Source organism: Rana temporaria, chromosome 4 (assembly GCF_905171775.1).
Source record: "Rana temporaria chromosome 4, aRanTem1.1, whole genome shotgun sequence".
NCBI classification, from domain to species: Eukaryota; Metazoa; Chordata; class Amphibia; order Anura; family Ranidae; genus Rana; species Rana temporaria.
The window spans coordinates 103,890,115-103,904,371 of NC_053492.1; the positions used below are offsets into that span (position 1 = coordinate 103,890,115).

The 14,257-nt window shown below is 43.8% G+C and overlaps 1 protein-coding gene across 4 annotated transcripts in view; it reads left to right on the forward strand.

Annotated features, from left to right (window-relative positions):
• Positions 1-14,257, forward strand: part of PPP2R3A (protein phosphatase 2 regulatory subunit B''alpha) — a 337,220-nt gene that overhangs the window by 257,021 nt on the left and 65,942 nt on the right. The window contains exon 1 of one of the 4 annotated variants that reach the window (XM_040348696.1): positions 1,600-2,059. The exons of the other annotated variants lie outside the window; for them this stretch is intronic. Coding sequence (XP_040204630.1) covers positions 1,928-2,059 — 132 coding nt within the window. The 5' untranslated portion in view covers positions 1,600-1,927. Of the gene's footprint in view, positions 1-1,599; positions 2,060-14,257 lie in introns of those variants that run through there. 4 annotated transcript variants of the gene reach the window in all.

The following is a 14,257-nucleotide window of genomic DNA, read 5'->3' on the forward strand; positions in this document are numbered from 1 at the left end:
GAGATTTTTCCATCTTTCCTTGGCTTCATTATGCACATTAATACAAATTTTTACCTGGGGTGCCCAAACTTTCGATCCCCACTGTACATGGGCGAGAGCTGAAAAGGGGAGGGGATTTCTTAGCGGTGAGAGCTGGAAAGCAGGTGTGGGGGGTTCGTAGAATTGGGGCAGAGAAGTAGGCATTTTGTGCAGAGGTGGAAGCTGTTGGGGAGGGGGGGTTGCAGATTTTAGAGCCTTAAGGGGAAAGGGGATGGGTGGTTGTGCTATGGGGGTGGGTTTGTGTAGAGGTGGGAGGGGTGGGGTTGGCACCTTGTGTAGAGGTAAAAGTTAGGGCAATGAAGAGCTGGGATCATTGAGTGGAATGAGGCGAGCTATAGATGGGAGTGCAGAAGTGAAATGTTGAAGAGGGGCAGAGATGAGCTGTATTTGGGGAGTTGTGGAATGGAGGTGTAAGCTGGATGGGGGAAGAAGAGATGAGCTATTAATGAGGGGACAGGAGGTGAGTTGTAGCTGGAGGGGTGCAAAGGTAAGCTGTAAACAGGGGGGGTGCAGAGGTAAGCAAAGAGGTGCTCACAGGTGAGCTATAGTTGGTTACTTTAAGTGGGGTATATGCAAGTACTGTCCCTTGTGCTGATTTTTTTCTGTGCCCTGTGTGACACAGATACCTCAGCACTTCACAGTACACACTCCTGAGTGTGTTTTACACATCCCTAAAGCTTGTGCTAAAAAATTTGGCGCCACTTTACTTTTCCCGCCTGAGGAACGACGGGGCAGGGAGTTGGCTAGGGAGGGTGAGTTCCTGCACTGCGTAAAAGTTTTTAAAAAAACTTTGAAAAATTCAATTAGGGTTATAGCATAACAAACCGAGCATTGTCTTCAGTGGTCGATATGCAGAATTTTCTCTCTACTGCCCATTTTCTATATATATTTTTTTTTTTTCATTTCATATCCTTTTCTTCTGATCTCTTTTATACTTCCTATACTGCCTACACACATTGGTCTATTTGTGAACTCATTGATTTCCTCCCCCGCACAAGAGGCACTTAGTAGTAGTAATCTATTGAGAGGTCAGTTTTATTGCATTTTTAGTTAGGGTTGCTATCTGCTTTGAAGTTAAATTGTGCAGACATTAACTTTGACACAACTGAAGTGTTTCCGAGTATTAGCCGTTCATGGCTGATGTTTTTTGAAATCCTTAAGATGTGAGGCATCTCTCATCTAAACTTAAAATTTACAGTTTAAAAGGTGAATGCGCTTTGGAACTCAGCAATATTGGAAGAGCGCTATTCATAACTCTAAATATGTGAAAAGTTTGTCGGAATGCAGAGGTCTTTCTATGCATTCTGAATAATATCACAGAGCAAAGTTTCTTTGAATGTGTCTTTAACCCTTTTATCCTTTTGTCATTGATGGTTTGTAGGACTGACCTTTTAGATGATTAAGTGTCTATTATAAAGTAAACACAACCAGGGAAGACTCTTTATATTAAGTGCATTGCTCTGAAGTGTCTAAGTTTAGCAACAGCCAGCAGCCACTGGGTGCTTCCTTTCCCAGAATCCTTCCTCTGGACTCTCATTCCCCCTCTGCCCCCACCATCCCGGGCCAGCATTGGCTGTCTGTCACACAGCAGCACCATTCCGAGGTCATGTTTCTCAGCTGCTCAGTGTTGGGAGAACTCAGAAAAAGACAGTTTTGTTCTAGCTAAGAATTTGGTTTTGTCAGGACAAGAAAAGCGTGGGGCTCTGTATCGCTGTATGATGCTGGCGTCTTGGAGCCCAGCGCCAGCCTTAGATTGCGAGACTCGGGCACTCTCCTTGCTACAAGGAGTTTAAGCAAAGCCGAAAATCTATAGCTCCTGAACACCCTTCCCTTTCTTGTTGAAAGCACCCAAATTCCAAATTGCCGTCTTGAGAGCTGGTCTTCCAAGATGATGATTAAGGACACGTCGCTGAGAAGGGACCCCGATTTAAGGGGGGAGTTGGCCTTTCTTGCAAGGGGATGTGACTTTGTGCTTCCATCCCGATTTAAAAAGAGGATCAAGTTATTTCAACAAGCTCAGGTTTGCAACTTCTTTTTTGGTCAGGTCTAAGGAAGGGTTTTTCGACCATCAGTGGCTATTATGTTTAAATGTGTTATTTGGGCTGATAATGCAACTCTACTGGTATATCCTGTAATACATTTAGAGAAATGCCTTGGTTTTAAAGCTACAGTCAGGAGGAAGAATTGCAATGGGTATTAGTAGTAAAGGAGTAGGGAATAGTTGTGTTTAATGGTGTTCATAGTCTGCATGTTATTAACATCCATTGTTGCAAATATAATTAATATGACCCTACATAAAGTGCAGTAACCCTTGGCAAACGCCATTCATTGTTCTGATTGGTTGATAGGTGGAATTTGATTTATTATTTTTGAGTTTAATGGACCAAATAATGAACTAAATCTGAAAAGTTGAAAGTCATGGTATAAGATGGACATTTTAAAGAAGGAGTAGTTGAAAGCACATGCACTTGCAGAGTTTGGTGGAGTTGAGCTTTATAGATAGGAACAGCTGGGGCGGAGCTGTGAAGAGCGGTTTGTAGGGAGGGGGCAGTGATTATGACAGTTTACTCTTTATGATGTAATTACTGGGTGCTCCTGCAGCATACTGTGAATTCATTAACTACTAGAAAGGTCAGAAGGTCTAGTGGCCCTTTACCTGACATCATATAAACTTATTTGGTATACAATGGTAGTTGCCAGGTTCAAGGTCTTTTAAGAATGGTGAGAGTCAAGCCTTGTATCGAAATTAAAAAGGTGACTACGCTTATTTTAAAAGAAGAATACAGGAAGTTAAATAGGTTTTTAGTTTCTGCCTGATATAGAAATTGCTTGTTCAAAATAATAATATAGAAGGTTTAAGAGTTATAAATAAAAGAAAATGGCTGCTAGAGGTGTGGAAGTAATTATTTGGATGGAAGGTATGTTGGCTCTCCTCTGCCCTTTAGCCCCAAAGTTTGCAACTCCTCCCTCTTCCCCCTGGGAATGCACTCAATGTGCACAATGCCCCCATAGGTCGAAGGATTGACCGGCCTCAGCTGGCTGCACTGGGGAGGAGGTGTTGTCACCAGAGCAGAAAGTAGTTGGCAGTAAGCGCAGAAATTCCATGCTCTGCCACTCATCCTGTCTTCACGTCCCTGCAAAGGTGGCAAAGTAGAGCAGAAATGGAGGGAGCATTGGTGGAAATTTACAGTGGCAGAGTTGCTAGCTGGCAGAAAGGTGAAGCGTTTGGGTTGTTGGGGTGCAGTGTCGGGTGCTGGCTGACAGGGAGATGTAATGTCAAGATGCTGAGTACAAAGGGCTTTGAGCTCTTTGTAGGCCCAAATGCAAAAGCTATCTACTTATAAGCCTACAGGGAGGCTTGTTGGACTGAGCACCGCCAGAAATAGTAGACTCCTCAACTGCATTGCCTGATCTAAGTGTAAAGGGGTTTAATGGCCGTGAGGAGTAGGATTAAGTTATTTTGTAAGTATAGATAATCTTTAGGCCTCTTTCAACCCTATACATTGCATTTATATGCAATTTACTACAACAACAATGCATTCTGTGTGGTTCACTGTGGTACCATTCATTTAAAATGGAACCCTAATGCACAGTTACAGTAGGTGGTCATGCACTCACATTGCAGCACACCACAATGCATGTGTCTTGTATTGTGGTGCACTGCAATAAAGAAAAGGGAGCAGGTCTGTTTTTTTGTTTCCATTGAAATGCAATGGCAGCCCATTCTTCATGAAATGTCTGCCCTAATGCAACAGACTAAAGTGTATGCAGCATTGCACCACAGTGAAATGGCATAGTGCGTGTTAATATTTTGATGTGCATTACTGGCCATGTGATGTGTGGAGTATGAGGACTTAGAAGGGGGTTTCCAAAATGGCAGGCAGTATGTGCTTTCCATATGTTTTTATAAACTTCAAGCTTGTTACAGCCAAGCTGCTAAAATTTATATGTTTGAGATCTTATCAAGTCTGTTTTGAAGCAGTTAGAACGTTCGATGTGTATGAGGCCAGGAGACTGATCTCTCGTCTAACCCCACAGAAGTCTACTGCACGTGTGTAGAAAACAGGAAATAGACCCAGCATTTAATGTAAGTGCTGCTACCTTCCAGCTTTCCCAGCACTTGACAGGACTCTGCTATTATGACAGAAAGTCTCCTATTACTAATAACTTTCAACTCTCCCGTATATCATGAGGCCCACAGGAGCAACAGATAAGTCATTAGTGATGGAAGACTTCCTGTACTGGGGGCTAGGTTAGAGGAGATGAGCAGGAGTACTGTCTTTTAAAAGTCATGTCCACTCTGGGGGGTAGTGTTAGAATCTTTGGGATAGCCCTAAAATGGTACCAGTACCTGGTGCACATGCAGCAGCAGGAAGGTAAAACCACTGTGTCACGCATGTGTAGTAACGTACCCAGGGAAAACCCATTCAGACTGGTCCCTGCAGCAGGTGAGTATGTGTTGAAATAGAATGTTACAATATAGCTTCTGGCCTTGTCAGCTCGCACCACACTCCTACCTCCCTGCTTCTGCTGCGGCTTACACAGGCACTGTAAGTACTTTGTCAGATACAGCCAACCACCCCATTCAACCTCTGATTCTGGATGGGAGTATGGCCTCTGTGGTTACACCCTATGGGCTGAGGCACCACTCATGACTGCACCTTCAATCACGTCCCTCATCACCACTGCGTCAGCACCCACCCCCTTCACCACTTTCATTTTACCTCCCTGCTCACCACCCTGCCTGAAATGCCTAAAGCCTCTCCATCACTGCGTCTTCATGCTAACCCAGATACATCCAACACCAAAAGTTGTACGTAAACTGCAGTACCTGGCAGCAATAGCCTGTCTTTGGACAAACTGATCAACATTGCTTGCTGCTGGTAAAAATTGGTGTAGAAGATGCAAAGTAATGTTGATAGAACTGCTAATTGTAGGTGGAATGTGGCACTGGGCAGAGGTACTGGATATATTTTGCTGTGTCTCTGTGCAGCTGTGAAAGCTGTATTTGCCTGGTAAGCCACAATGGTCCGTCTTTGCTAAAATAGATAATGTAACACAATAACTTGCAGAATCATAGAGAATCCTTGGCACAGTCTCTGAACATTGGTGTATAAAAAGTTCTGGCTGCTTTATTAAATACTGGTTCGAAGTCAAAAATAGAATAGCACACAAAAAAAGATTCCAAGTAATGTAAATGGAGTTTAGAGATAAGCTGAACAACCCCCCTGGTTCGGTTCGCAGCAGAACATGCAAACAGGCAGAAAATGTGTTTGAACACATGAACACCGTTAAAGTCTATGGGACACGAACACGAAAAATCAAAGGTGCTAATTTTAAAGGTTAATATGCAAGTTATTATCATAAAAAGTGTTTGGGGACCTAGGTCCTGCCCCAGGGGACATGTATCAATGCAACAAAAAGTTTTAAAAATGGCCGTTTTTTCGGGAGCAGTGATTTTAATAATGCTTAAAGTGAAACAATATATATAGTATGCCTGTAAAGTAGCGCATGTGTCCCGTATTTATAAGTCTCTGCACAAAATTACATTTCTAAAGGAAAAGGTCATTTAAAACTACTCGCCGCTATAATATATTGTCGGTCCCGGCAATACAGATAAGTCATTGAAAGTCATTGAAAAAATGCGTGGGGGTTCCCCCAAATTCCATTACTAGGCCCTTCAGGTCTGGTATGGATATTAAGGGGAACCCTGTGCCAAAGAGCTGTCAGACGTCTCGCACGTCATTTGGCCAGGAGCCTCTTATGGATGCGGTATCGTTCATAGAGGCGGGTCCGGGATCGTAGAAGGATTACGGCACTGGAATTGTCCCAACTTTGTGTGATATTTTTTTTTTATTATTATTATTATTATTATTTTTTTCTCACTTTTTTGGGTAAAATGATAGGGGTACAATGTAGCCCGTTGGGGCTGGGATCTGGGTGTCCCCTTGTTAAAGGAGGCTTCCAGATTCCGATAAGCCCCCCACCCTCAGACCCCCACAATCACCGGGCAAGGGTTGTGGGGATAAGGCCCTTGTCCCCATCAACATGGGGACATCCTCCCTATGTTGAGGGCATGTGGCCTGGTACGGTTCAGGGGGGGGGGGGCTCTCTCTCATTCCCCCCTCTTTTCCTGCGGCCTGCCAGGTTGCATGCTCAGATAAATGTCTGGTATGGATTTTTGGGGGGAACCCCCATGCCATTTATTTTTTTAATTTGGCACATGGTTCCCCTTAATATCCATATCAGATCTGAAGGGCCTGGTAATGGAATTTGGGGGGACCCCTACACATTTTATTTTTCAATGCCTTATCTGTATTGCCAGGACCCGACAATTCATTATAGCCGCGAATAGTCATTTTGTGCAGACTGTTATAAACACGGGAAACTTGCGCTACTTTACAGGCATACTATAGACACCCCCCGGTACGAAATTTAAAGTTTTTCACTTTTATTGTTTCACTTTAAGCATTATTAAAATCACTGCTCCCGAAAAAACAGCCATTTTTAAAACCTTTTTTTGCATTGATACATGTCCTCTGGGGCAGGACCCAGGTCTCCAAACACTTTTTATGACAATAACTCGAATATTAACCTTTAAATTTGGCACTTATGACTTTTAAAGGGTGTTCCGCGACTTTTCGAATTTGCCGCGAACACCCCAAATTGTTCGCTGTTCGGCAAACGGGCAAACAGCCAATGATCCCTAACATAAAGCTCATCCCTAATGGAGTTGAGCAGCTTGTAAAAGTGTCATACAAATATATTATTTGTACTGATTAACTAAAGTATTCAATCTTTTATGTAAACCTTCTGTACAAAATAGTGATTTAAAAGTCCACAGCCAAAAAAACTAAAACTGGATGTATATAATGAGTGACCAATCCATAATCTTCAATCGTGTTATATAGAAATAGTCCAATAGTCATATGAGTGAATCCACATGTGATAATGTTCAATTACATGGTGTGCTACCATCTACGTGCTCACAGAACTCTCACCTTAATAAATAATCAAAATGCTTTATAATCAAAACTCGATAGATGGTGCGGCAATCCTCAAATCAACGTGTTCTCCTAATCCACCCAAATGAACGTGTTCTAACCTGGGGTGTTGGTCCCTTTTAAGGTGCCGATGGATGTGATCATCAGCATGTTAGGATAAAGCATAAATGCCTCTCATAGTGTAGTATTAAAATAACACAAATGTATTCAATTAAACTAACTCTTACATCAAGCCAGAAAAAAAATGCATTAAAACAGAATACTCTCATCTGTCTATCTTTCTCATCCCCTCGGTCCAGGATGCCATAGATGTTGCGTCACATTGCCTGACTTCTTGAGTCCCTCCAAGATGTATGAGTATTCTGTGTTAGAAAGTATTCCCCCCCCCCCCAAAAAAAAGCACTAATCTGCATTCTTAACCCCTAAGCATAAAGTCTCCTCCAACTCTGCCCCCCCTCCCCGCACACATTTTTGCTCCACCCCCTCCCAGCTCAAATCCTCTTTCCCCAAATCTCCCCCATCACAATTCCCCCCCAATAAAAAAAAATTCACGTCTAGCTCAAATTGCCCCTCTGAGTACACACGTACACCCCCTCTCCCCCACCACTCCAAATTGACAGCCATCGGGTCCCGCTGCTGTCTATCAAATCCAATGACGCAGGCGCCCGGGCCGAGTCCTGCAGCTATGGACACCAAATGCTCGACACTTATCGTGCCTCCCAGCCCTGAGGGGGATGGGTCCTTGTGGCCACTGTGTGATCTGCAAATTTGTAGATCGCTCAGATGTGTTCTCCAATTCTGGCGGCAGATATCCATATAGTATTAAGCCGTTTATTAACTGCGCTACTACCGGATATTGTATATCCTGGAGTGCCCCTGCAATAAAATATGTGGGCAAGACTAAACGCCAGTTGCGCATTAGGATCGGAGAATAAGAATGAGCTCAGGCGTTTTCGCAACTAGCACATGCAGGGCCCGCCAGGAAGTCGGTGCTAATCACAGGCAGTGAGACATTTTCTCCATCTGCAGCTGCAAAGATCGGGAAATGTCACTCTGCCTGTGATTAGCGCAGCGCCGACTTCCTGGCGGGCTCTGCACATGCGGCTGCAAACACGACTGAGCTCATCCTTAACGGAGAACACATTAAAAGTATTAATTAGAAAGGGGAAAATCCCATTGGACAACATTTCACTGAATTGCATAATGGCAAAACGAGGGACCTGAAGGTTAAAGAGAAAGTAAACCCTCGCGATTTAAAAAAAAAAAAAAACACCTGCAAGAGAAAGACATAATGAGCTATTATGCACAGCATACTAGCTCATTATGTGGCACTTACCTTGGATCGAAGCCCCCGAAGTCCTCCTCGGTCCCATCCACCGCCGCCGCTATGTCCCCTGGATCTTCTTCCTGTTTTTGCCGCTCCGGCGCTGTGATTGGCCGGAGCGGCGATGACGTCACTCCCGCGCATGCGCGCGGGACCGGCAGATCTCTGCGCATGCGCGAAGACACGGCATTAAACCGAATAATGGCATTCATAAAAACGGCATGCTCATGCGCCGTAGACATCGGTGCCCGTTTTTGTGACACTATCTCCTTAACCGTGTAGGTTAAGGAGATATTTCTTGCACCTACAGGTAAGCCTTAATCTAGGCTTACCTGCAGGTGCAAGTTGTGTGGTTGGCTTTACAACCACTTTAAGGGCTTTTTTGCCCTTAAACTTTTGGACCGAAGAGGGGACAACCCAGTACCCCTACTCTAACCTCCCTGGGCGCTAAACACAAGGAAGTGTGTAGTCTTGTATAGATACCTACTTTGTAGAAGTGTTTGGGATCCTGCTGTGCTTATTTATATGACAATTATATATATATATTTTTTTTTTTTACTTTTTTTTTTTCTGGTGTCTGGTAGGGTGGGCGAATTTGCCTTTAAATCAATAGTTTGTATATTTTCTTCAATAAAGTATTTTATCACAAAATATACCATAGTGGGTTCTCCATATACAACTCTTTGCCTTTATATGCATTGGGATAATAGCCGTGCGGCTGCTTAGCCGCATCAGTTGTTATCACAAGAAAAAGCTGGCCGGCACAAAAAAAAACAGTACCAGTGTGTGATTACGTTGGGGTGAAGGGATTAAACAAGTTGATGTTAGAAGCTGGCTGGTTGCTGTGCACAGCTGCCCCGGATTCTGTGTACACCAGTTTTATAAATCTCCTCCATAGTCTAAAAGTGCACTTATAAATATCTCACAAAAGTGAGTACACCTGTCACATTTTTGTAAATATTTTTTATATGTTTTCATGTGACAACACTGAAGAAATTAAACTTTGCAACAATGTAAAGTAGTGAGTCTACAGCTTGTATAACAGTGTAAATTTGCTGTCCCCTCAAAATGGAGGAGTGGAAGAGGACTCCAGTGGCAACCTGTGAAGCTCTGGTGAACTCCATGTCCAAGGGGGTTAAGGCAGTGCTGGAAAATAATGGTGGCCACACAAAATATTGACACTTTGGGCCCAATTTGGACATTTTCACTTAGGAGTGTACTCACTTTTGTTGCCAGCGGTTTAGACATTAATGGCTGTGTGTTGAGTTATTTTGAGGGGACAGCAAATTTACACTGTTATACAAGCTACACACTCACTACTTTACATTGTAGCAAAGTGTAATTTCTTCAGTGTTGTCACATGAAAAGATATAATAAAATATTTATAAAAATGTGAGGGGTGTACTCACTTTTGTGAGGAACTGTAACTTTAACCTTGCATACATTAAACGTACAAATACTGTTATGCAGTCAAAGTACTGCTCCCCTTTGCAGTTACATGGTCTGATTGTACCATTCCTGCTAGCAGTGTGATCATATGGCCATATCACACCAAGCCATAGGTCTGCTCTGTGCTCCTGCAGTTTTTTTGGGGTTTTTTTGGCCTAAAATTGAATTTATTTAGATACATCATGTCTTTGAAATACTTTTTTAAATGACATAACTACAAGCACATGTAGCCCTTCAGCTTGGCCATATGCTTGTATTTGTGTACACAGGGATCTGTAAACAGCTGGTGGAAAGTTTAGCATGCCATCTTGGAGAAGAATGTGCACACATATGCCACAGATTCTAAAAATAGTGACCAGTGGACGGTTTCAGGCTTTCTTGAAAGTACATAGCTATCAGTGCAAACTCATGCTGGTTTATGGCTCAGGCCTGGGCTTGTTCTGGGTTTGCAGCCATTCTACGCCAGTACTGTTATTCCAGGCCATGTCCAGTGACAAGAGATATCGAAGCAGGCTAAATGTGGGGTGGGGGGGGCTGATTTTTTTCCATTAACAACAGAGTTACAAGGAGGAATCTCCCAACCAAGACGCTGATCAGGAATTTTTCTAACGTAGCAAGAGCATCCATACACTGATTCAATTTAGATTAGGGTTTGGCCAGCTTTACTTGGCTATCAAGACACGTACACAAACTGTGGTGCTTTACAGTTACTATTTCAAATATGGGGTTACATTAGGCTCCACAAATCCCAGGCGCCAGGTCGCAATGGCAACTCTAAATTGCGTTCTGGCACCTGGGCTACACAGCGGCCTGGATTCCTCCTGTGTGGCCCACCTCATTGGCGAGCAGACTAAGGTCAGACTGGCCGATAAATGAGGCTGCGGCTTTGCGGTCTGCTGCAGCGGGATTAACGCTTCTTTGGATCGGCGCCCTCCTTCGGTAGGCGGTGCTGTGATGAATAGCTGCTTGCTCTGGGGGCAATCGGCAGGAAGGAGGGGCCTGAAAGACTGTATCAGTTCAAGTTTGATTTTAGAGTGATTTTACTGTTGTAGGTTTAGGAACACTTTATTAAAGTGGGTGAGAAGTAGGAGTTCTGAAATGTTTGATTTTACTTCATTGACCTCCCTTATTCTCACTTTTGATATGTCCAAAAACAATAGTTTTTTATAGTTAAGCAGTCAACATAATTTTGAACAGAATTATGCCAAGAATTGAGAGAAACTAATCAAGAAGCATCTTATGTGCACTGGTACAACCCAGGAAGCAACTGATCAAAGGGTTTGGAAGGGCAGGGGAGACACCAGGGGTCTAAATAAAAATGATGGCCCGGATTCAGATACAATAGTGTATCGGCAAGCGTAACCGTAAATTAGGGCGCAAGTTCCGTATTCAAAAAGAACTTGCGCCCCAAGTTAAGGCGGCTTAACGTATGTGGTCCGGCGTAAGCCCGCGGAAGTCAAATGTGGATGATGTGGGCGTGTTTTATTCCAAATTAATTGTGACCCCACGTATTTGAAGTTTTTTACGCACGGCGCATGCGCCGTTTGTGAAAGAATCCCAGTGCGCATGCTCGAAATTACGCCGCAAATCGTCATTGCTTTAGACGTGAACGTAACTTACGTACAGCCCTATTCGCGAACGACTTACGCAAACGACGTAAAATTTTCAAAATTCGACGCGGGAACGACGTCCATACTTAACATAGGATACGCCTCATATAGCAGGGGTAACTTTACGCCAGAAAAAAGCCTAACGTAAAACACGTAAAAAAAAAAATGCGCCGGGCGGACGTACGGTTCTGAATCGGCGTATCTACCTAATTTGGCATATCCCTTGCGTAAATATACGGAATGCGCCACCTAGCAGGCCAGCGTAAATATGCAGCCTAAGATACGACGGTGTAAGACACTTACGCCGGTCGGATCTTAGGGAAATCTATGCGTAACTGTTCTATGAATCAGTCGCATTGATACGACCCCGCAACTCAGAGTTCGATGGCGTATCGGAGATACGCCGTCGTACTGCTATCTGAATCCAGTCCGATATGGTTAGCTGTAGAGGTGACTAATATTCCTGTTAAGCTGACTAGTTGAATAAGGCCCCATACACACGATAGAATCCATCCGCTGAAAAATCCCAGCGAATGGGTTTCAGCGGATAGATCCTATGGTGTGTACACTCCAGCGGATCTGTTTCCGCGGATATTTATCCCCTGGGATGGATTCCAGCAGATCAAATATTTGCTGACATGCTAAACAAATCCATCTGCTGGAATCCATCCCAACGGATGGATCCGCTGGTCTGTATAGACTCACCGGATCCATCCGTCCGAAGGGATCCCCCGCATGCGTCGTAATGATTCGACGCATGCGTGGAATTCCTTATATGACAGCGTCGTGCACGTCGCCGCGTCATAATCGCGGCGACGGCGCGACACGTCATCGCCAGAGGATTTCGGCGCGGATTTCAATGCGATGGTGAGTACACTCCATCGCATGGAAATCCGCTGAAATCCTCGAGAGGATTTATCCGCGGAAACGGTCCGCTGGACCGTATTCGCGGATAAATCCTCTCGTGTGTATGGGGCCTAAGTGTTATTTTAAAGATTTGTTTTACGTAATGGTTACAATAGTTCCCCCCCATAGTGAGTAAGCAGCATGTGCAGAATAATTTGTTGTCAACAGTAACCTATATATGCTGCTTTTGCAGATTGCTCATCCACCCAATATATCTCCCCCTCTCCCAAATGATCACATACTCGCTGCTTTCCTAAAACTGCTTGTATGAGGTGAGAAAATTCCTTGGGACTCCCTGACCCTCATCACCTCACTATGTATCTAATACTGGCGTTGGGTTCCTTATGACGAAAGATGTTTACTGCTGCAGCTTTTCCATTGACACACAGCTGTTTCTAGCAAAATTCAAAGCTGTTGGTGGGCACCGTGCAAATGTATGGGTTGTAGGTTAGTAGCATGAGGAGATGGGAATAACCATTCGACTTACACCTACGTAGGTCATGGCATCACCGTGTTTTCCAGCAGCTGCATCATTTTATGAAAAAGTGGGGTAACACTGAAAATGAGCTTCATGTGGTTGGCTTTCAGCATGTTTCAATTTTTTCGCCAACATTTCAGATGTGTCATTGCGAACTGCACCACTAGGATAGTCCTAGCCTAGTGCCTTGTCACCACTTGTCGCTGTGATTTCAGTCTACATTTGTAGACAAATAGCCAGATTCAGAGAGAGTAATGCCGGCGTATCAGTAGATACGCCGTCGTAACTCTGAATCTGCACTGTCGTAAATTTAAGCGTATTCTGGAAACCAGATACGCTTAAATTGGGCTAAGATACGAGCGGCATAAGTCTCCTACGCCATCGTATCTTAGGGTGCAATATTTACGCTGGCCGCTAGGTGGCGCTTCTGTTGAGTTTGGCATAGAATATGCAAATGAGTAGATACACCGATTCTGAAACGTACATGTGCCCGGCGCATTTTTTTTACGTCGTTTACCTATGCCTTTTTCCGGCGTAAAGTTTGTCGAACAAATAGCTGGCCTAGTCAGTGTTAAGTATGGTCGTCGTTCCCGCGTCGAAATTTTAAAATTTTACTTCGTTTGCGTAAGTCGTCCGTGAATGGGGGTGGACGTAATTTCCGTTCACGTCGAAACCAATACGTCCTTGCGGCTTACTTTGGAGCAATGCACACTGGGATATGTACACGGACGGCGCATGCGCCGTTCGTAAAAAACGTCAATCACGCCGGGTCACCACTCATTTACATAAAACACGCCCCCTCATCCTCATTTGGATTAGGCGCGCCTACGCCGGCCCCATTTACGCTACACCGCCGTAACTTAGGCAAGTGCTTTGTGAATACAACACTTGCCTCTCTGACTTTTGGCGGCGTAGCGTAAATACGATACGCTACGCCGCCGTAAAAATGCACACATCTACCTGAATCCAGCTAATAGTTTCCAACCTTTTGCACCTCTCCATCTTATATGTGACTTGTCACCGGTTTCTGAACATGTAACAGGGCCATAGATGGGTAGAATTTCTAATTAAAATTCATGGGGAAAAAAAGTTCTTAACAATGTTTTGTTTTTTCTAATCAATCATTAGTGGGTCAAATCGTCGTTCATTTTAGACTAAAGCGGCTTTCTTGTCCATAAATGGAATTTCTCAGCCCATCTCCTCATATGCATATGTCAAGAGGACTAGTTCCAATTGCTTCTGTTCAGTGTACTAAACATTGGCTCTTACTGAAATGGTCCCTGCTAAAAAGGGTATGAAATCTAAAGGACTTTACTTCTTACATAATCTGGTTGATGTGAAAAGGAGTTTGGAATGCCACCATCTGGCTGGAAAGGTGCTTAAAAAAAAGAAAAAAAAACCTGTACATGTGCTTTTTTTGGTGTATTTTATTGCATTAGGGAGTCCA